At 38.2% G+C, this 22,750-nt stretch overlaps 1 protein-coding gene across 1 annotated transcript; it reads right to left on the reverse strand.

Moving 5' to 3' along the window:
* Positions 1 to 386: 386 nt before the first annotated feature.
* LOC308199291 (protein zyg-11 homolog B) lies at positions 387 to 22,165 on the reverse strand. Its single transcript, XM_080603291.1, has 14 exons — positions 22,026 to 22,165; positions 16,466 to 16,631; positions 13,239 to 13,993; positions 10,867 to 11,007; positions 9,381 to 9,557; positions 7,789 to 7,853; positions 6,993 to 7,092; positions 6,855 to 6,905; positions 6,069 to 6,230; positions 5,915 to 5,962; positions 5,106 to 5,303; positions 4,964 to 5,016; positions 4,206 to 4,303; positions 387 to 2,068 (listed from the first exon to the last, which is right to left on the reverse strand). Exons 1-14 carry the CDS (start codon positions 22,026 to 22,028, stop codon positions 1,878 to 1,880), a joined length of 2,208 nt encoding a protein of 735 aa, XP_080459417.1. The 5' UTR covers positions 22,029 to 22,165; the 3' UTR covers positions 387 to 1,877.
* Positions 22,166 to 22,750: the final 585 nt, after the last annotated feature.

Raw genomic sequence — 22,750 nt, forward strand, 5'->3', positions numbered from 1 at the left:
GAGCTGTCATGTTTATTTTAAATTGTCATGGTACCAGCTGATTTATACGCATTCCATTAACACCACTGCTGACAGGCTGCCTGGGCCACTTCATACAATGGAATTGTCATGGCAGAAGCCCCATAGCAGACATCTCAGAAGGGTGGTGGATAAAAGCTTGCAGGCCATTTTTTCATGTTTTAAACCACCTTCACAATTCAAATTACAATCAATTTCATTTCTTTCTGAATCAAGAAAACACTATATAACCAGATACACATAGGAAAATTATACTAGCCAAATCATACCTTCATACAAACAGCAGTTACACAACATGACACTGGTAAAGGTACTGGATCAGTCCATTTTGAAATTGCTGAAAAACACAATAACTAGATTACTGAAGATTAGAGGTGATATTTTTATTTGAAGAATGAGAATTGGGGAGGGAGAGGAAGGGAAGGAGTTAAAAATAGTAAAATATGGTCATCCTGAAGAAGCCATCTCTCCTAGTAAGCTACCAAACGTAAGTTCTCTTTAAACTGCATCACCAATATATTTACAGAAGAGTCTAAGAATGTCAGTCAGTTGTCATGGAAATACGGACTGTAACCAGATAAACAGAAACAATGTTTGAAATAAAAGTGAATTTGAACCAACATGCAGTTTGCTTCCATCACTTGTATTTTATCAGGCATCCATATGCTGTGCAATACGTTTCATTCAACACATCATTTGAAACCCACAGGTAACCAAGAAAGAAGTGAGTTGTTACAATTAGCATCTTTATGTAAAATTTCACACTTCACAGAACAATGCAATTGACACAGGGTTTACATAGAACATTAGGCATTATTTTGCACTGTGATGACTTGGAAATATTATTCACTGCACAATACTGACAGAATATTTACAGAAAACAGAGCAATCATTAGTCTCTTATAAATAAGGTGACCAAATATCCTGGGCCTCCTATCTCAACATGCGATCCCCCTCATGATGAGGACAGGTCAGTACTTTGCTCTTACGAGCCTTCTCTTTCCCTACCAGTCTTCCAAAAAGAAAAGAAAGATCCCACACACAACCAAAAGTAGTCAAACAACGGCAAAATCCCCTTCATGTTATCAAGTTTAAAATCTCAAGCTTAGCTCATTCTTTTAGAACTGTGGTTCCTATCAAATCTGTTTCTATTGCTTTATTTTAGTGAGTTTCCACTTTCCCTGATGCAGTGCTGATCTCAACCTTACTGAGAGCACAGAGGACTCAGGAGAGCTCAACTGCAAAAAGGCATCGTTCTAGCAGCAAGGAAAACAAAAGAACACAGCTTGCAGGCAAAAGGAAAAGGAAGCTGAAGTCCCCATTTGTGTTTAGAAGGATTATGAGACGATGGACATTTTGGTCGCCTTAGTTACAAGTCTCATTTGTAACTTGCATGCATGTACTTTTGTAATCTGTAGAAGTGTTGAATATCACAACCACACACAGCTCTATTCAAACACCGAACTGGTAACCAGTTTTATAAACAGCAATCATAGGGATGCAATAGCTTTCTGTCCCAGAAGTCACAAAACAAGATATTCCTAGGAGTCTTTTTTTTTAATTTTTTTTTTTCCTCCAGATGTGCATATTGATCTATCGATCTGTTCGAGTCCCATCTCTTTGTAGCCAGTAGTAACCCTACAGGTATGACCAGCTCAAGCAATGACCCTTTACAAGTTGCATATGCGGTTGCCATTAAAGTTGACATTCACCAAAGGTGACCATACATGGTTCTGGGTACCACAATTATCGGCAAATCACTTTAATGGTGACCACTATATTACAAGTTACTCCAACTACACACACATCAGAAAGGATTATTACAGAGACAATACTTTACACTCTTATACCTGCAGCTTTCAGTTGGGTTTATTTTGTTGCTGTTTTCTACATGGAGGTGGTCTCCCGTGACGCATAATGTGTTTTTCCAAACTATCTAGGATGGCAATAGCAATCCTCTGGACGTGTGGATCAGTCTGGACGTTTTCCTTGATGTTGTATAAGTGCTGTAAGCCGCCTTCTTCAATTAACATGCTGCAGTACCTGGTAGCTGTAATAAGATAAAAAAGGTAATCCAAAAAAACGTATCTAGGGTGGGAGTAGCAGATATTGTAAACACTGATTCAAATCCACTTTCATCTCCTATGAGGCAGGCAGCATTTAAGACACTTCCTGAAGTCTTGTAGAGTAAATAAGAAACAGGCCCTTTGAAAACATTTTGCCAAATGCTACTTACATTGACTAGTATAGAAAATAGTTTAACTAGGATAAGTTGCTATGAGAGCCTTTTCAAGATAAAATTACACTTTTATTTCCATTTTTGTTACTGCTTTTAAGAAGTCTACATCAGTTGCAGCGTTATCACATGCAGAGATCAGCTATAAAAAGTCACAGCTGTAACGTAACACACAAGCTTCAGAAGCTGTCACAAAAAGGTCACAATGACTGTAATGCAGTCCACAGGCCATGACAGCAGATGTGCTTAACTTCACCATTCACCTAAGTGATGCAACACCTGACCTGTTTAAATGCTGATAATAAACTTTTCACTGGGGATCACATTTGCTGTGGCGCTACTAACATTTTAGGTAAGTTAGCTCACTGAGGTGTGAAACAGCAAAAGGAGAAAAAAAAATTAATGCCATTAATTCCAGACCACTTTTCATTCCCACGTAAAAGAGGAGAGCAAAATAAAATGTATCTCCAATCCAGGATGAAATGTCATCGTGGTGCCAAGCTTAAGAATTTTCCCCATATAAATTTCATATTTCAGAATCAAATAATTTTTCCCTCAGCGTACATTATTACATTTGCTAACAAGCATTTAGTTTCTTTGCAACTTTCTCCAGAAGCTTCTGGCACCAATTGCCATCAGAACTAAACTTTAGGATATATATTCAGGATGTACATATATAAATATATCAGGGCTATACTTTTTTGATCTCAAATCGGGCATATGTCACCCAGTTATTCACAGCCTTTGCATTCTACAGTGCAGTTACTCACTGTCAGTACAAACCTCTGTGGCATGTTGAAAGCTCAGAGGTTAGGGCAGCACAAAATAAACGCTAAAAATAAATAGAACAAATAAGACTATACCGAGCTAACAGAGCTGAGGCACAAAGAGGGGAAGAAAGCTTGCTTTAATTTCATTAAGACAGGATTAAGGTGTCTTAATGAAAAACTGTTATTCAAAGTCTGATGACTAAAACAGCTTTGTCAGAACAGTCCTACTTCACCATAGGAAAAGTCCTTATGGGCCTCGGGACAGAGTACCCTAAGAACAACATCTCATTACAGTTCTGAGCTCTATAAAGAGCAGAAAAAACATATTTTATGTGCAGTTATATATCATGCCATGTTATCGCTTGGTCCTGAATAGATGCATTTTCACTGTAAAAACAGTGATTTATGGGACAGGGATAAACAAGCATAGAGATACTGCTGTCGGGAAGATTAAAACACTGGAACAGAAAATATTTTTAATACTGCAGAGGAAAGCTGCTTTATACATGGTAGAAGTTAATGAAAATATACATACTCATGTCATCTACATTTATATTTTTTTAAAAGTCATTAAAAAGTCAGGAAGGTTTGTCCAGCCTTACCCTTTAGGTATGCTCAGGGGACCAGGGGACTTATTTCCTTCCCCAATGCTTGTGCATTTCATCATGCACTACTACCAAAGCATTTTAAAAAGAAGATGCTGGTGTTCTCATTTTGCAGATGGGAAAAGCAGATTAAGAAATAGTCCTTCATGTAACAGCAAGTTATTGCAAAAAGGCGATTAGGGACTGGGATTACCTAAAACTTCTGTTCTCGTGGTAAGAGACAGCTACCTGCTGTAATCCTTGTTCTCGTTTAATTTGGAAGTAGTTTGTTGCCCATTACTAATATTGACATTTCTGCATAAAAATACCTGTGCAAGCTGCAAATGTAGTTAGTCTTAACATGTCTACATTCTGGAATTAATACTGTGCATTTAACAGTAAAATTCCATTAAATAAAATAGATTTATATAGCTTTTATAATTTTCTTTTCCTGCCCCATTTAGTAAAAGCCTCAGTGTAGTTTCTCCAAAGGATCAGGAATGAAAATAATAGGAATTCCTATTATTCCCACTTCATGCTAATGATTGATATGCTAGGAAATAACAATTTTAAGGGTAATTTTATCTTAATACATACGATTTTTGCTGCAGACGTGCTGCATGGCCCACACTGCCCATAACTGGACACCAGGTGTCATGAAACAGCCAAGTAGTGGAAAAAATGGATTAAAAGACCTATTTTTAAAAAAGAGAAAGAGAGAGAGCAGCATCTCAATCAGCATCTCACTTTGCTACCAGATATTACTTTTTCTTCACAGATCACATGTTGTCTACTCATTCACTGACAAATGTAACTGGGACAGACATTTGATAAACTGGAGTTTTAGATGTAAAAAGTGACTACCTTTTGATGTTTAAGACAATAACCAGCAAAAATATAGATAGCGGATACATGGTATGCTTTTACCATTGCATTTAGATGCCTCTTACACATTAAAAATAGGAGTAAACAGCGTAAATAATGATTAAATGGACAGTAATTATCTAGTTGTACTTTTTGGCCTCAAGTCCCTTTATCTAGGACAGACAGTGCTAACCCAGTGCATGCCAATATAATCTTAGTGGTTAATCTTTGTGTTTAAGTCCTTTAGACGTGGATGCGAACATCTTTAATAGAAATGCAGGCAGAACAACATTACATTTATCTTTCACAGGAGTCCCTACCCTTCTTTGGTCAGAAAAGGAAAACCAGCATGCTGTGTATTTTGAGCTGATAGGCATTTTTCTGCTGGACAAAACCACATCTGGCTAGCAGCTCACTTTGCTTCAGAACAAGTTTTAAACTTAGTTCAATTCTACTGTATTTTCCAAACTCTAAATCAAGACAATAATTACCTGTAAGCCACCATCTCACACTCTGGAGTCGGCCAGTTCAAAATGGCAGAATGCTGCAAAATACAGAACAAAGAACTGTCAATGTTAAATACAAACATACAAAAATAGAAGAGCACGATAAACTGCACCGTCATTTCAGTACCAGCTGTTCGAGGAGAGAGGTCCTCTGGCTGCGACTTAATGTCCAGGCTTGCTCTCCTCGAGATATTAAATGAGCAATAATCCCTGCTGCAAAATAGCTGACTTCCACCTCCACGCTGTGCAATAATTTACTGATGTGGTCTATAAAGTCTTTCCACATTAATTCAGAATGGAGTTCTTTAACTTCTGCTATATTATTCTGGAGGGGAGGGAAACAGAGAGGGGAAGGAAAAAAAAAGAAAATATTATCAGGGAGATTGAACATACGAATTTGAACTACATAGTGTATGTAAACACGTATAAACACCAGGATGAGGTCTTCATATGTTCAGGTGACAGTCAGATACCAAAATGCTACTTCTGTTTTTAAAACTTTTCCAGTTTAATGCAGAAATTTGCCTTAGAATACAGAAGTTTTCTCCTAAGTAATTTTGGGCCATTAACATGCAGATTACACTAACTTAAAGGCTACTTTTAACATTTCTCAAACACGGTCAATTTCAGTAAACTTCACCAGGTGCACAATTCTGAATTCCATTCATTTTCAATTAACTTTTGCATTTAGACATACATGAAGCCTCACTCACTGCCCTTTCATAAAAGCTTTTTGTTTAGTGTAATCATCAATTTCAACACAATCAGTGCTTTTGGAGAATTGACAAAACAGTCTGAAACAACGTCACTTGTGAATAATGAACACTCTCAAGATTAAATGAATGTAAAAACATTAGACAAATTTTCAGATTAACATGGGGAAAAAAAAAGATCAAATTTTAACAATACAGATTTCAGACTTTTCGTTTGTCTCACCAGAAGTCCAAGAACTTTCTGTTGGATGGATGATTCCGATGGAAAAGACTGTGGAAAAAAAGAAAAACTATATGTAACTGTTTATGCTTATTACTGAAACAATTTTAATTATAAACCTTGTCTGACAATCCGCAGGGAGAACTGTACTACTCACCTCTAAGACTCTCATGAAAAGTTCTAGTCCTTGATTTTCAATGAAGTGCCGACACGTTGTTGGAGATTCATCAGTGAGGTTCCAAAGCGCACTCAGTGTGAACTTGAGAGTAGTATCTACAAGATTCTGATTTGTTTTCTGCTTAACTATTTGTAAAAGTTGCTGGAAAAAACAAACAAACAAAATGAAATCCTAGTTATGATTGTATAATCAAAAAACATATTGGCTCCTCTGCTTGTTTCTGTGCAGACTTGGGTAATGCAAACTGCATTTATAAGCAGAATAAAGACCTAAACTATAAAGACACAAACTATACAAAATAAAATTGCTATTAAACCTTTTTTCCCCGCTTTTGAACATGATTGCATGCTTGAGTAATTCCTCTTTTTTCACCATAATTACATGTGTGATATGTACGTATGATTACTGATGGACACTGACAGCACTAACAATTTATTTCAAATATTCTTTTCAAGGATCTTTAGGCTTATAGAATGAATTTGAAGCCAAGAATTTATTGCTATCTTACTTCATATTAACTGTATCAAGTTTTCCCAGTTTGGCTTCTTTTCATCTATGCTATTATGTCTCATAACCATTGTGCCTGATATCATCTCTAGCAAATTCTCTAGCCTTTTCTGTTCCAAAGAACTTGCAGATGAATACAGGTTAATGTGTTCTTAGAATTCTATCTACTTATTTTTGTTTTATATCTTTAGGAATACTGTCAGCATGCATAGCTCAAGAGGATGGTATTTTTTACTGTCAAGAAAGTATTTGACTTACCCTAACAATGAAAAGCTCTGCACCAAGTTGGGCTGTTTGCTCTGTCGAAAGCTATAAATAAATAAAACCATCATCAACGCTTTTTTTAAATATACTTTAGAAATACTATCTGATCATTTCAAAGTTTAAATTTTGTACCTTTGCAGCAAGAATGGAAATTATGGCTACAGCCATCCTTTGCATGTTTTGATCTTCATGATTACACAGCCACTGCATAACAAGTTTGGCTGCTTCAAATCTGAAAGTTAAACATAAGTTTTGTTTTCCCAAGTCTTGTAAGTCTTAACAAAAGAAAGATATACACAGAAGACACTTCAGATAGAAATGCATGCAAGACCAAAGAAACCAGAAGTGTGCCTTGTATCAAAAAGGTAGAAATACATCAGGAAATTACATGTATTGCATGAACCTCAGTCATCTTCAAGCTGTTTGCTTAGGATATCTTACTTCTAATTATACATCAAAGTGCACAGGAATTACTTCCAAAGAAGGAAGAAAAATTTGACACAATATTCTGAAACAGCAGACCAACATACTTTAAAGCCTTTGAGCAAAACATCCAAGTAGAAAAGTATCGGCAAAAAACAATCCCACAGTCCCCCAGAGAAATTCTGACTTCTGTTACACGATTAGTGGTAGACCTATGCAGGTGAAGCAAAAAATACCCGCATACCAGAGGTTTTTATTACAGACCTACAGTCAAAACTATTATGTATTACAGGCCCAAAATACCACAGGCCACACGAATTAACACATTAGAATGATTTAAACTGGGAAAACTGAGACCAGAAACAAACCCTGTGGTCATCAAGTCTCTAGAGCATCCATGACTTTCCAAAGACCAAGAAATCATAAACATACCTAAGTATTAAAAAAACAACAGAGAAAAATATTCTGCAATGCTACAGCTCATTTTAACTGACATAAAACTTGCCTGTTAAATGGAACATCCTGAAGGATTCTGTCACTGCACAGTGAAAGAAGACAATTCTTCTGCAGCTATAAGAAATGAAAAAGAATGATTACAGAGACACATTTCAGAATACCTTCTTGCTATGAATCATTAAACATATTTCCACAAGCAAAATGATCATAACTAAAAAAAGAGTCAGTTTAATGGAAAAAAAGACCTTTAGGGTAAAATTATTCCTTCACCATGGGGCAAACACTCTCCTCACTGAGAAGATACCATAAAATTCTGTTTGGGCTTTGATTCTAATCTTTTGTCAAATAATAAGGAAGAAGTTTGATTTAAAGCTTTACAACCAACTTTTTACTCTTGATTAATATCTCATGTACAGGCTTGCTAAAGATGTCTCCTTCAAGTTAGGTCAGTAACAAATTAAAAGGCAGGCAAATATACCAATACAGACAGCAGACTGTATGACAACTTTGCACCTAAATAAATCTCTTTCCTCTTATATTTAAGTTTATGCACATACAAAATGAATTAAGCAGTTCTGAAAACACTACATTTTTCTTCAAACCTGTATCTCAAACAGAGAAGGAGGGCTAGCTGAATATTCAAGCCCCATTAAAGTTGAATGTGGAAGTAGGAATAAATAAAAAAACACTACACACACACACAAAAAAAAAAAAAAACACGATACTTTCAGACACTGACCAGAACATTTGGTAGGACATATATATAACTGTAGCTATAACTCTTGATATCTAAGGAAACCCTATGCAAGATACCAAATGAAGGCTCATTTACCTCCTATGATTTAACCTTAAAAATTGCCGTTTTCAATACTGTGATTTTGGGCAAGTATCACTATGTCACTCAACACTGCCCAAACAGATGAGACTTTTCCTAGCGCTAGTAATATGGCATGCTATGTTATTGTTAACAGTAGCTGGATCAACGATAAAACTCTCAGACAACTCCAGCCACACTGCAGATCACTCAAAACCTTGCTTAGTAACTAGACACAATGGATTTCCACATTGACTCTTTGAAGGAAGTGTGATCCTTCAACACATCATCCGTTCTTTATTAAGCAAAAACCTTTAAATAATCTTAAGGAAATAATTTGTATCCACATATCCAAAGTTTGCCTGAAGAGATGTTTGTTTTTAAAATAGGACAGTATAACCACTGTGCATTTCTGCTTAATCCTGCCTGATAATGGTTTTGTTAGGGTAAAAATCATAGTTTTGCCAGATATCCAACATCACCTCTTGGTTTCCATTTTGCCACATGCAAGGAAACATTCACTCTTCTCAGCAAGATCGCCTCTAACGACGACCAACTCACCCAACAGTATTTTCTACTTTATTTGCAAGTTTAATTTCATGAAAGTCTTTTTGAGAAGCCACATTATGGTAACATTGATTCTATTAAGTACAGTCCTATAGGGCAGGAAGCACAAAAGGAAGTAATATTTACTTAAATCCTGCACAAATGGATCTATATGAGTACTTGCTTACAGCTGCTCTTGAGGTCATGAGATGTGGAGAAATCTCTCTTAAGATCCACAATACAGAGAAACCTACAGAAAATAAAGAAATTTCATCTTTTACCTGTTGATGATTTGGAAAATGTTCCATGGCCTTCAGAAGCAAGTGAGTGACATCAGCCAGAAGTCGCACAGGCATGCCCGCTGCTAAGTCTTGCTTGGTTAGGTTAAAGACACACGCACTTGCTGCTAACTGCACAGGCAAATTCAGGGGGTGATTTCTCATTCCAATAACCACAAGCTGAAATGCAAGAGTTTTACCCACATTACTTACATACACGTTTGTGCACATACCTCAAGAGCAATCCACTGTTGCTTCAGGCCACGACGATGACTAACTTCTGCCTCCTCTTTACTTAAATGAAAAAACTCATCTGGTATGATTTTAATTCTCAGAAAGAACATTTCCTTCTGCTCAATGACTGAAAGCTGACAACTTCTATTTCTCCAAGTCCTTTTGCACTGTCTGCAGCAGCCCCTCAGAGGAGATCATAGAATTGCAGAATCATCTAGGTTGGAAAAGACCTTCGAGATCACCAAGTCCAACCATCAACCTGACCTACCAAGTCCCATCACTAAACCACGTCCCTTAGTGCCACGTCCACACCTCTCTTAAATACCTCCAGGGATGGGGGTATTCCCACCACTTCTCTTGGCAGCCCATTCCAATGCTTAACCAACCTCTCTGTGAAGAAAGTCTTCCTCATATCCAGCCTAAACCTCCCCTGATGGAACTTGAGAGCATTTCCTCATGTTCTATCACTTGCCACCTGAAAAAAAAGAGACTGACACCCTCCTCACTGCATCCTCCCTTCAGGTAATTGTAGAAAATGATGAGGTCTCCCCTCAGCCTCCTCTTCTCCAGACAATCCCAATTCCCTCAGCTACTTCTTCTTTGTTTTTTAGTCCATTCACAAGCTTTGTTGCTCTTTTCTGCACACACTTGAGCAACTCAACACCATTCTTGTAGTGAGGGGCCCAAAACTTAACACAATATTCAAGGTTATTCTAGCAACATAGAGCCAATTCCTAGAATGGGTTTCTAAGGAAGTTTCAGGAATTGCCACTAGTTAGAGCCCAATGTATGACTCTAACAATTATTTGTTCATGCTACCAAACTGGAAGATGGCAGTGGTAAGAAAAATCCCTTCCCTATTATTGTTCTTTTGTATTTACCAGCAGAAGGCACGGTTGTACATGGGGAATAAAACCAGACAAACCTTTGATTTGACCCAAGATAGATATGTTCTAAAGACCTAATTCAGCACCTGAAGAAAACTTGAAATCATTCAAAACTACTAATGATGCTAATAAATTTAGACACTAAATTAGTGCAGATCAATTTTAGGTAACATAAAACACTACTAGGGCATCATCTCTATCATTAACTCATTGTTAATTTTTATCCATCATTAAAATTTTAGCCTTAAAAATCACAACGGAAGTGTAAAAGTTTAAAAATAATTTTTAACAAGATTTTGGGGATGGCCTCCTTACAATCAGTTCAGGAAACAATGCAAAACCTTCTCATCAAGACTATATTATTTTACCTTTAAAATTTCAGGCTTTGTTTTTTCCATCACATGTGTCAAGCTGAATAAATGAAAGAGTGCTTCTCTCACAAAGAAGGCCCGTTCACTGTAACGCTTCAGTGCTTCAGAAATCTGAGTCTCATTTGCTTCTCCTGACACCTACGAACAGAGGAATAATCTTTAGTTCAAGATATCATCATTTACTTTAAGAATTTTGTTCACAAAATTGCAAAGCCACAGTTTCAAAAGTGCTGATGTTTCAGCCAAAGCCTTGAGTAAGCAAATGATTACATTATCTGCCCATATTAATCCAGAACTATGTGATCTTCAAACATTCTTTGTAAAGAATCCCCTTTATAAGACAGAATTAGGTTTCAGACACCACTATAAGCACATCCATATGAAACCACTAAGTAAAAGTAGCACTTTGTGACTAACAAAAACTGCTTATGAAACACCAAATGCCTAAAAGTAGTATATGAAACTGAATGCTCTGTCAAATAAACTGACAAACATATTTTGGCTGATATCTTTCGCTCAGGGTTCTAGCTCTGCCAATAAAAAATATTTCCATTTTTTGTCTACATCAGGTTTCCTATAAGCTAGATCTGTAGCAATACCTTTCCAGCACTGTATTAAAGAACTAACTCATATGCACTGCAAAAGAAAACATTCTTTAAAAGTTTTAACATGGATTTAAAGTCTGCTAACACTAAACTAATTTAGGTGAATAGTGCATTAGAAGCTACTGACTGTTGACTAATATAAGCTTAAGTTTAGAATACTAAATCAGCAACTAGCTGAAAATTTTTCCACCTCTCAACCTACTGCATCTTCCATTTTACTGTATTTAACCTACTTTGTATCTGCATGTTGTGTAACCGTAGGCTTGTTCCTCAGTCCTACTACTTTTAGAATCATTGCTGCAAACACTGTTTTTTGGTTTTAATTCTCAGGGAAGCACACGGAACTTGTTCTACCTAATTTGTCACGTAAGGGAAAGCAAACGTTCACAGATGAAATTGTCACTTTTCATGCATCTTGTATCATATGGAACCAAATTTTTCATAACTTGCTAGACCAGGAAGATATTACAGCCTTGAGAGAAGTGATACCATCTCGGACTTTGGTTTATGCTCTCTACCAACTAGAGCAGGGCAATCATATTTACTGACACGTTCTGCAGCCAGTTATATGCTACATGAAGAATTCCACTCAGCTTCATGGTTTCAACTACAATGTTTGTCTCGTGTTTAATCTCTCAAGAACTTTCTATAGCCAAATGATATAGGACTGCTGTAAAGATAACAATATTTTACTTTGACTGACTCCACAAGGGTTGTGTCCTGACTGTTCTTTAGTAGTATCGAGACTAAACAGACAAATAGTTCAGTACAGTCACTAATGAATTCCAGGTCACAAAGTAAAAAAGAAGAAAAAAAGACTGTACCTTTTCATAGCACAGTCATAGCATGTATTCTATACAGCTAATGCCTATTTCTAAGGATTATATTGAATTATTTAATACCAAATTTGAGGTTTCATTTCTTGATGCCATACACCGATCACGTCAAATGGGAACTTGCTTTCTCCAACAAATCTTTCAGCATTCATACACACTGCTGTCAGCTGTGACAACCAGGTACTCAGGAGACTTGGCCATTAACAATTGTCAAAAGTTCCAGGTAAAAATTATTATTAAAAAATTGTCATTGCTGTGTTATCTAATTTGCATATAACAAGCGCATTCTAACTTTTTTTAACTGAATTGCAAAACTCAACTTGCTTAGGAGACATATGGCCACATTATGCAAACTCTTCCTCGTTCCCTCTGCAGTTCCCTTTCGCGACCTCCATAAGACCTTTCAAGACCTTCAAAAGACCTTTCAAGGTAGGCAGAAATATTGTAATCAGGAAATAGAAGAGGTGATGGAACACAACAGCAGCTCAGTTATTAAGTTTTATTGTATCTGCTGTGTTAATCATGAACTGCTCAAAGTTTATGCAAATTGTAACTCTCCCTCTTACATATTGCTGCCTTATGCTAGACACTGGGCTGGAAACCCAAGAATATTATTCCAGTAAATGACTTGACTAGACCTAGTTCAGCTGTCTTAGATCTAGTAGGTTAAATCAGGACTCGATGCTCACTAAAATGGCACAGAAAATAGATGTTGTGTTTTTTTTTTTACAATAGTATTATTTAAATCTAGCAGTTTCTGTTCCAGAATTAAGTAGGAATTGGACATGAAGTCACTAATTACAACTCACAGTTAAAATACTAACTTACAGCCTCCTTCTGAAACACCTACATATATTTATTACAAATAATTAGTTCTATTTTTCCTGAACATTCTAATTTTTCAGCAAAATTAATTCTCCCACTTAACCTTTAGATTTCCTTCTCCTGTTAGGAATTCTGAGTAGCCGGCATCAGTAGCTAGCAGTCCTACAAACTGCATTGTTGGCCGTTGCTGGATAAATGCTTCTACTGCCTTATCTGTAACATGCTTCCTTCCAGAAATGTCCAGAGACACGAGGTTAGGCAAGATATCTTTCTGTTCCAGCAAACGAAGTGCTATGTCTGATGTGAACTGTTTGTCATCTGAAATATCAAGGTGATTCAGATATTTTAGTTCTCTTATAACATCCAGAATCTGCGTTGTGGTCATTTTCAAGCATTTCAGGTGGTGCATGGTCAAAGATTTCAGTCGGTCTTTGCAGGTGAGGAGTGCTGTTATGTCAGTAACAGAGGTGTTGGATATATCCAGACTTTCTAACCTAGGGAGCGATGCAACATCTGCCAAGTCCTCATTGTAGAACAGAACATTGGTAATACTTAATGCACGAAGCCCAGACAGTTGACTGAAGCACCTCTCGTATGGGTCTTCCAAAGAAAGAGTTAGTGAGTTCAGCACAAGGCATTGAAGGTTTTGTTGGATCCATTTATTGCTGCCAAGTCCGCTTATAATGTCCGTGATTGTTATATCTGCATTCACCCCAGTAGCATCAAGTTCTACTAGCTTGTGATGGCAGAACGCTTTCCGGAAAGCCACGGCAGAGATTTTGGCTTTGCGGATACAAGCTCGTTTCAAACGCATTTGGTTGCCTCGGAAGATGCCCACAGTTCCATCATTCAGAAGCCCTGTTGGAAAACAGCATTAGTGTTTGCTTCTAGCATCATACACCACTATTAAGAGCCCAAAGGGAAACAAGTAAGAAGTGTTAACAGAGATTAATTGCAAAATAGGATATTCTCGGATCACTATGCTGCTGAATTTTTTATTTGAGCTTCTGCTTTTGCGATTATGATCTCACTTTTGGATAATCTCAGGTCAAAGAATAGGACAACTAAATTAAGACGTACTGGATACACAATGCACGTTTCGGTCAGAAGACAGAACACACAACAAAATAAAATGTAGCTATAATTTGAAAACATTCAGTCTACAGCCTGCATTTTCTGAATTTTCTCACTGGAACTGGTTAGAAACGTGCTAAAAACTAAATTTCAAATTTTCTTGAAGTTTTTCTTCCCTGGTCACAGTTCTGTTAACCTCAACATAGTGCCAGCAGTTAATGATCCACTTCCATCTTGCTTTAACTCATCTGAATACTATAGCATTCGACTGAATTTATAGGTAGGATCAATACACTATACTAAGCTGATTAAGTTATTTTATATGTCCTTCATGAAGAAGGTAGGAGTGTTGCTCAGAAACAAGCTAAATGTGAGAAAGAAACCTAGAAAGTGTTTCAAAGAGGAGAAACAGGAGGACAAGAGTGGGAAGGAGAGAAAGACAGCAGTGAAAAAAGGAAATACAATAGCCTCGTTTGAGATTATTATCTTCTGCTCTGTAGCAAGATGACTGCGTAAGTAGTCTTTTCCTGCAGCATACTGACAAAACACTAACTGAAAAATTTAGTTCCATGCACAGGATTATCTGAAATACATCAGAAACACCAAGATATCTTATTTTTGTCTCATCAATAGAGTGATTACTAATTTATAAAAAGCCCTGAGAGAAGGGTATGGGTACACAAGCATACACACAGAAGAAGTAGGAAGTACACGTCCTTCTAATTTTGCTCCAGAGGGTTATAAATGCCAATGTCCCCGGTTTGCATCTTCAGGCACAATGAAGATTGTAAAGACATTGAGAACACAATATATTTGAATAAAAGCATCATTGCCACTACAGTCTGTCTAGATTTAAGTCATGAGCTAGTAATTGCCTCTGTGATGAAGTTAAATTAATATTAAGATTTGCAGACCTTTCTAAAGAACATTTCAGACCAGGTAACATGTATCTTTTGTAGAGAAAGCGAACATATAATATGAGACAATTTGTACTCAGGAAAAAAAATAAAGTGCAATAAATAAATATAATTTGGTTCAAATATAACTAAATTACTTATCAAATATAACTAAATTACTTAGTAATTTTTGCTAATCTTTTTAATTACGGATCAAGTCAGGCTCTCCCACTGACCTACCTTTGCCACACACCATTTATCTAGAATCCACTTTTTTTTTTTCTTTTTTCTTTGAGTTCCTGCACTCAGACACAGTGTTTGTGACGTTTCTGTGTCTGAAACTGCCCTCGTCACTGCTAGTACTGGTAATACATTTCTGTTCCTTGAATCCGATTTCTTGGGACTACTCTAAATAACTACTTATCAGAAAGTAATGCATGCTGAAGATGGAGAGGTTTGGGGAGTTGCATGTTTTGTTTTGTTGTTTTGGTTTTTTTTTAGGACTATCTCTTCTGTTACACTCAGCTGGCAACAGCTGGAGGGAACTACAACACCAGTATCTGGACAAAGGCAGCCAGCCACATCTGCACCTACAGGATAGGGCTCTTGGTGTGTTTAAAGCAATTTTTCCAGTGTCACGTCTCATCTCTAAAGTCTGCAGAAATCGGTCTCCTGGCTCTTCTGTAGGATATTCTATACATTCACTGTCCTCATGCCAAGAAGCTTTTAATGACACATACTTAACATTTTCCTTTGTCATGCTTAAAAGTAAGCAAACAAGATGGCAGGTCTCTCTTCAAAAGCCTGACAAAACATACTAGGCCTGTAGTAACACATAAGAACACCACAAGGTGCTTTTCATACCTTTTATGCTAGTCTTGAAACTGACTGCCTTTTAGCAAAGAATTCCACTGCAAGAAAAGTACTAAAAGCAATGAAAAACTATTTTAATGAAAAATCAGAAGATTATTTCATAGTTTAATTGTATGGACACATAGTAAAGAAAACGTAATTCAGTTAATTGGTCTGCAGGAGATACTGAAATATGTGAGCACTGCTAGAAGTAGAATTAAATCTTTTAAAAAGTGATTGAAAGGTCTGTTAAAGAATGCTCACTTAAAAGAATATTTAATTAAAATCATAAACATGGGACAAAGAACTTTTGATTCAGAACTATCTATCCAGCAACATCCAGCTGAACCTGTGGCAAAACCAAAATAACAGAAATTCTCTATTCAGAGATTAAGGAACACATTTTAAATAGCTCCAACATCAGACTCTACTAGAAAACACACCCTAGCTGCAGTGCCACATTCCAGTAAAATATTTTCCACCGATGACCCACAAATAATTGTTTTACCATGAAATGCCATCGTCTGCAGCAATCGATCAGCCACTTCTTGAGGAAACATTCCTGGCTCCTGCAGGCACAGTGTTCCATCTTGCCTTTCTGTGCAGAACTTCTCTAGGTTAGCAGTAAGGAAATTCAAACAGATGTCAAGCAAAGAATAGGGAGAAGCTTCCTCCTGTCGTATGCAAAACACAATGAAACAAAGGCGATTTAGTCAAATCATTTTGCTGTCTATGTCTCCAACATTCCTCTACAACGTTATTTTTGGTTAAATCATTATTTTTTGTTAGTCTGACTCACATTTGAACGGGCAAATATTATACACGAGATGCTCTCCTTAGAACCGCAGTAAACTTGTGAGTTGGGTCACACAACACAAGACCTGCCAAACTGGGGGGCAGCCTCCTCCCACGGTCACCCTGAGAGCCACAGCCAGTCTGTCTGCTGTACGTAAATCCTGCCTGCGTTCACTGGGCAATAAAAGTATTTTCCCAATTTCTGATGACAGAATTTGAATTTATGACATTTGCTGGTAATTAATCGATCAAGACAGACTGAAAGAACTATTGTTTTAATCAAACATTACTTCTTGATATAATTGCTTTTAATCTTCCATTTAAATCTACCCACACTAGAAGTCTACCACAAACTTACATTAGGAATGTAGATAAATCTCATGTATGGTTAGGAGCAATTTCTGATACTGAAAAGTGCAGCTAAAGCTTCGGATCAAAAAAAAAAGAAAACTCAAAGATCCAAATTTTGTGCTGCAATGAAATAACAATTATTGCAGTATTCTTTCTGATAAAAGATACCATTTTCCACCCCTTTTTATGATAAGGACCTGGAAATTATCTATAGAGAACATTGGGCACAATGGGGACAAGGCAGAATATAAACTTCACATTTTCCTTCAGAGAGAGATTGCATATTGACACATGAAAATCTCAACTTTTTTTTTTGGTCGGTTGGTTTGGTTGTTTGTTTTTTTTTATTTATTTATTATTATTATTATTTTTTATTCAGCGCCTAATAATAGCTTACTGTTTTCAGTCTCCCAGATTAATCAACATAAAGAATGACTCGCAGCCCTGTGAATCATCCGCAGCGCTACACAAAAGAAGGCTGAGTGACTGGTACATACTCCCCCGGATAATTTTGAAAATAACAGCATCAACTCTTGCCACATCTCATCTGTAGGAAGAATTGTAGCTTGCCTTTTATACTGAAAGTTCTGGATAATTTCACCTTTCTTTGCTAGTTCATTTAACTTCTCTTCTGTTGCTTCACTTGCCTAATATTCTCATAGCAAAAGTAGAGAAATAGATAAAAGGTTATGTAGAAGAAATATAAAGAAAATGACAGAAATACATCTTCTAAAATAAGGTGCACCTATTTAGGGTAGGGCTGGAATGGAGCTTATCTTTAATGAATCGTGAACTGCCAGCAAAGAGAGACTGCAGTTTAATAGCTCCTGAAGACTTAAGTACAGGTTTGGGAACTAAAAACTCCAAATTATTCAAATACAAGCTCTTTCTGCAGCTTTTGACATGCAACTTCCACCCCTTTGACTTGATTTCACTAAGCGCTTAAATTCTGCTCAACTTGATTGTTAAATATTATTGTTGAAGAAACAGGAGTTATTTTGTGATGTGACTTGCTCCCTTTACCAGAAAACAGCAATTTTGGCTGCCTCCCACCATAAACTGATATGAAGAGGAGGGACAGAATTTGGAGTTGTTAACATCTTTTGTTTCTTTACAATGTGCAATAATGCCTGAAATGCTTCTAGAGAGAAAAAAAATGGTTATTTTAAAATAATATATTTTTTTTAAGGAATAGAGAAAGTATTTTTTCTAAGCTGAAATTAATACACATGGCAAGGACTTATAAGACAGCTGCCGATTCAAACAAAAATCAGAATCCTTATTCAAAAGCATATGAAAATTATTCTCACTTAAGCAAAGACAGCCTCGTCTCTCATTAGCTCTTGTGCTTCTAATCTGATGCTTAAACATGACAAAAACCAGAATACAGGCTCTGTTCATTCCTTCTGGCACTGTTGCATAATTTCTGCCAGAAAAGCTAAAACACTTCCATATATCAGTGAGCAAACTCCGATGAGAATTTTTAGCCATGCAGATAGGCTGCTAGCATATGACTCAGAGAGCTATTTTTTCAGCCTATACCTCTAGCTAGCCAATCTAACCTGGAGATATTGTTTATTTTTTTGTAATAAAATAATCACTATAGAAGTCCATGCAGGACTCCCCTCTAGCTATAAAGGGCCAAAATCCACAAGCAGGGATCAGTCACACTTGGAACAGCAGAGTACCACTTCTATCGACCTCACTTATACCAGCTGCAGGAGACGTTTGTAACACTTCTTCAACATGTTGCAAAAGACTGACCAAACACACCTAGCAAAGGCTCTGGAGGTAACCTGGACAGTCAGGGGAAACATTTTTTACCTGCATCTAATAATATCCCTTGACAAGCACCATAAAAGTAATTTCCTAGGTTGTCTGCTACTGAAGTAGAATAGCTTGAATGCAACCTGCAAACCTTTCCGTGAGCAAGTGGCACTCCTTTTCTTAACTTCTTACTTTGAGAGAATATTGCCCAGTTAAGGAGCTCATAATAAAAGCCTGCAGTTGTATTTGAACACCTACAGGAGTACGATTTCAGTGTTTCCCTTCTTTACTTATGCTTTTGAATGTCAGCTTGAAAACAAAGCTGGCAGTTGTTTTTCAGTTCATTTCACTTTCTGGTTATTTCAATTTCAAATACTTCAATTGAATGCTGTAAATATGTGTCAACTACAGCTCAAGATTACTGTATTTCGTAAGGATCATTCAGAACCATTTCAGTAGAACTTTTACTGTCTAGATTTGACATTTTCATGGCCATCTTAACCATCTGATGTTCCCACATACATAACGGTTTCTTTCATTCCATCAGACTAACTCGAGTGACCAGACTAAAGTCTCCAAAAGACAGGATTATGTGTTATATGACACAAGGCTGGGTGCCTTCATTCCTTTTACTAATATATGTTTTAGCTAATGTGACACATCTAAAGTCAACTAGCTTATGGAATAGTACCGGTAATGGAATAGTTGGGGATGGGATTTTTAATGCTTTTTTCTTTAAAATTTCTTTTAAAATCTTCCAAAAAAAAAAAAAAGAAGATAACTTTGTAAGTGCTTAATAAAACCAAGGCAAACAAACAAACAAAGAGGCGGGGGGAAGGAGAGTAAAGCACATGGCCATTGGCATCTAGCAGTAATCCAATACACCAGCAGACTGAAATGCAATCCCACCCCTAATATGGCATTACCTAGTTCAGCTTATAGTGTACGTCACTAGTACAGTTGGAAAGGTTCTCACAAATAACACAATTCTTCATACTTTCTTTTAAAAACTCTTTGTATTGACATTAACTATTGCCAGACTATATCTACCTCTATATTTCAAAATGCAGTTACAAAGGAAAAGAAGAGCTTAAAGGGACATATTGAAGTACCTAGAATAAATTAGAGAATCTTAAGCCCAACTTTATGCCTAGATTAATTGAGTAGGAGTACCCAGACAAAATCCTGTTCTTTCAGAAGAGCATCATCATGCAACCACCTGCTTATACAACAGTAACAAAAAAGAGACAGATTTAACTGATGTTTCCCATCAGTAATTGCAATCTAACTTTGCAGGAAAACTAAATCCCACTGCTGTGTGGGCCTTTTTCACTATAGGCATTGTGATGATCCTACCAACTCCAGCCTGAAAGATCCAGTTCTTTCTAGCTTTGTGTCTCAGTCATTAAAAATCAAATCTTCCCCCCAGCCCCCCAGGTAGCTTTTTGATCAGTTTCCCCTCAGTAAACCCGTATAAAGCCTTGGAAGACAGACTACAATTTCAGCTGCAGGAGAACTATTTCTAAGTCTCCAATTTTTGCACCCAATTACTGACTCAGTATGACAAGACTCAAGTGCAAGAGGTCACTGTATGCTCTGCCAGGCCCATCTGCTTTTCTTCCCTGAAAGCTCAAGGAAGGAGACGGGGGTACAGGATAAGGTGCTTTTTCAAATAGTGGCAATTATTTCTCTCAAGAAGTTAGCAGGACAATAAATGGTAGCAGAGCCTTGGTTTTTAGCCCTAAAGATTTACTTTCTTAAAATGAACATGCCTAAAATGACCAAGAAATACTAGCAGCTCAATAACATTCCTCAGAATTCTCCTGAGCACTAATAAGGGCGGTGAAAAATAAACAGATGGTTCAGTGATTTATGCTACGAAAAATGCTCGAGGATTATCCTACTTAAATTAACAGAATGAAACAAAATTAGGCAATTTATTAACCAGACTCACCGAATGATTATGCACAAAACTCAAATTTATTATTTTCACTAATTATTCTGGCACAAGTGGGATCATGCTGATTAAAGTTGCTAGCGATACAAAGTTGGCACAGGCCACAAGGCATCTAAAATTAAATAGCGCCACATTAAAGCTACATAATAAGACCATGTACTCGAAAACTAATATAAAGAACTTCCGATACGAGTTCATCAATTAGAAATGACTGGAGAGAACCTGAAGGGTTCGCTTAACCACAAGGAAACACAGGCAGCCAAAGAAGGTATCAGGAGAAGCATCAAGCAAAAATACGGAACTGTTATGCCATTTTCAAGGCACTAGCAGATCTCGTGGGGCCATTTATGTTAAGAGATATCTACACCACCTCAGTTTGAACCTAACAGCTACCAGAATATGCTGGGGGGGAAAAAGCATGTTGGGAGGAGGAGGCAAAACCAGCTTATTAGCCTCACAGATCAAAAGGTGAGAGAAGATATGAACGCTGCCTGGAAATGTGGCATAGGAAGGAACAAAGGTATGAAGGTGATGCACAATGCCGGCACGACAACAAAGGTGCATAGAGTCGCCATGAATCAGTTTTGCCACAGGTTTAAATGTCGGCACCCAGCTCCCAAAGAACCAAACTCGCAGTCCTCTGAAGACAACAACAGGCACAGGGGGTACCTACTTTTAAAATAAAGATCAAAAGCTTACTTAGGCGACTAAGTTATGCTTTTATTAACTATGGTCTATTAGACAGCCCAGGAGGTTCCTGGTGGTGTTTCAAAAGCAAATATGCACACTCATCTCCCGAGCAGGGAGCAGCACCACGCACGGCCTGCCTGTAACAGAGGGGCTGCCTTCTCCCTCCGCCAGCTGCAGCAGAGCCGTACCGGGCCGAGCCGGGCCGGGCCGGGCCGGGCCGGGCCCGAGCTCTGGGGCCGGCCGCGGGTGCCCCTGTCACGGCCGCTGCCGGCGGCGCCCCTCAGCGGCGGGGCGGGACGGGGGCTGCAGGCGCTCGCGCTCAGGGTCTCGCGCCCGCTCCGGCCAACGGCCGCGGCCGCCTGAGGGAGCCGGGCGGCCATACCGGCCCCTCGCCCGCTGCCCCAGCACCTCAGCACCCCGCCGCCGGCAGCCAGCACCCCGGGGCAACCCACCTGCCCCGCCGAGGGACGGCGGCCCCCTTCCCCTCCCCTCAGCGCCCCTCACTCACCATCGCGGCGCTGGGTGCCGGAGGCGAGCGCCCAGCCAGCCGGGTACCGCAGCTTGCGGCTGCCTCTTTTTTTTTTTTTTCTTCCCTTTCCACCCCCCTCCCGGTGCTTGCTCCCCCCCCGACCTGGAAGTGAATGCAGCGCCGGACCCGCCTCCCTTAAAGCAGCCGCGGCGGGCAGGGGACACCCAGCCCTGCTCTGTGAACGGCATGGCCAGCGCCGGGGGCTGTTACTCGCCAAAAAGCGCTGGCCCGGCCTGCCTGACCCTCTCCTGGGCTCGTTTTGGGAGGACAAAGCAGGTCCGGAGCTCAGCCTCACCTCGATGCTTTTGCACAAAGATCGGCCTCTTGCAATTCAATGTTTCCTGCCCCAAATTGTGTCTTTGGGTAATATGAATAGCGAGCTGCTCCCGTACAATAGGTTTTGCTTTCTGCTTCGAAGTTGGAGAGGAGCTTTGCTAAAAAGCTTTTATACAAAATAATGTCGGCTTTCAGATACAGTAACAGCGATGAAGACCTCTTTCCCAACAAATATTACTGTATTTACACTTGGTGAAGAGAACACAGTTATTTTTTGTTTCAGAATACACAGTGATACAATTGCTCTGTCCAGTTAAAATGGAATTACAAAAAGTTTACTGTTACATCTTTTAAGCAAAACAGCACACACATCAACATTAAGGAGAAATTACTAATATAATTTACATTTGTAATTAAAAGATGACAAA

This window comes from Anser brachyrhynchus (genome assembly GCF_964034855.1).
Source record: "Anser brachyrhynchus genome assembly, chromosome: 8".
NCBI lineage: Eukaryota > Metazoa > Chordata > Aves > Anseriformes > Anatidae > Anser > Anser brachyrhynchus.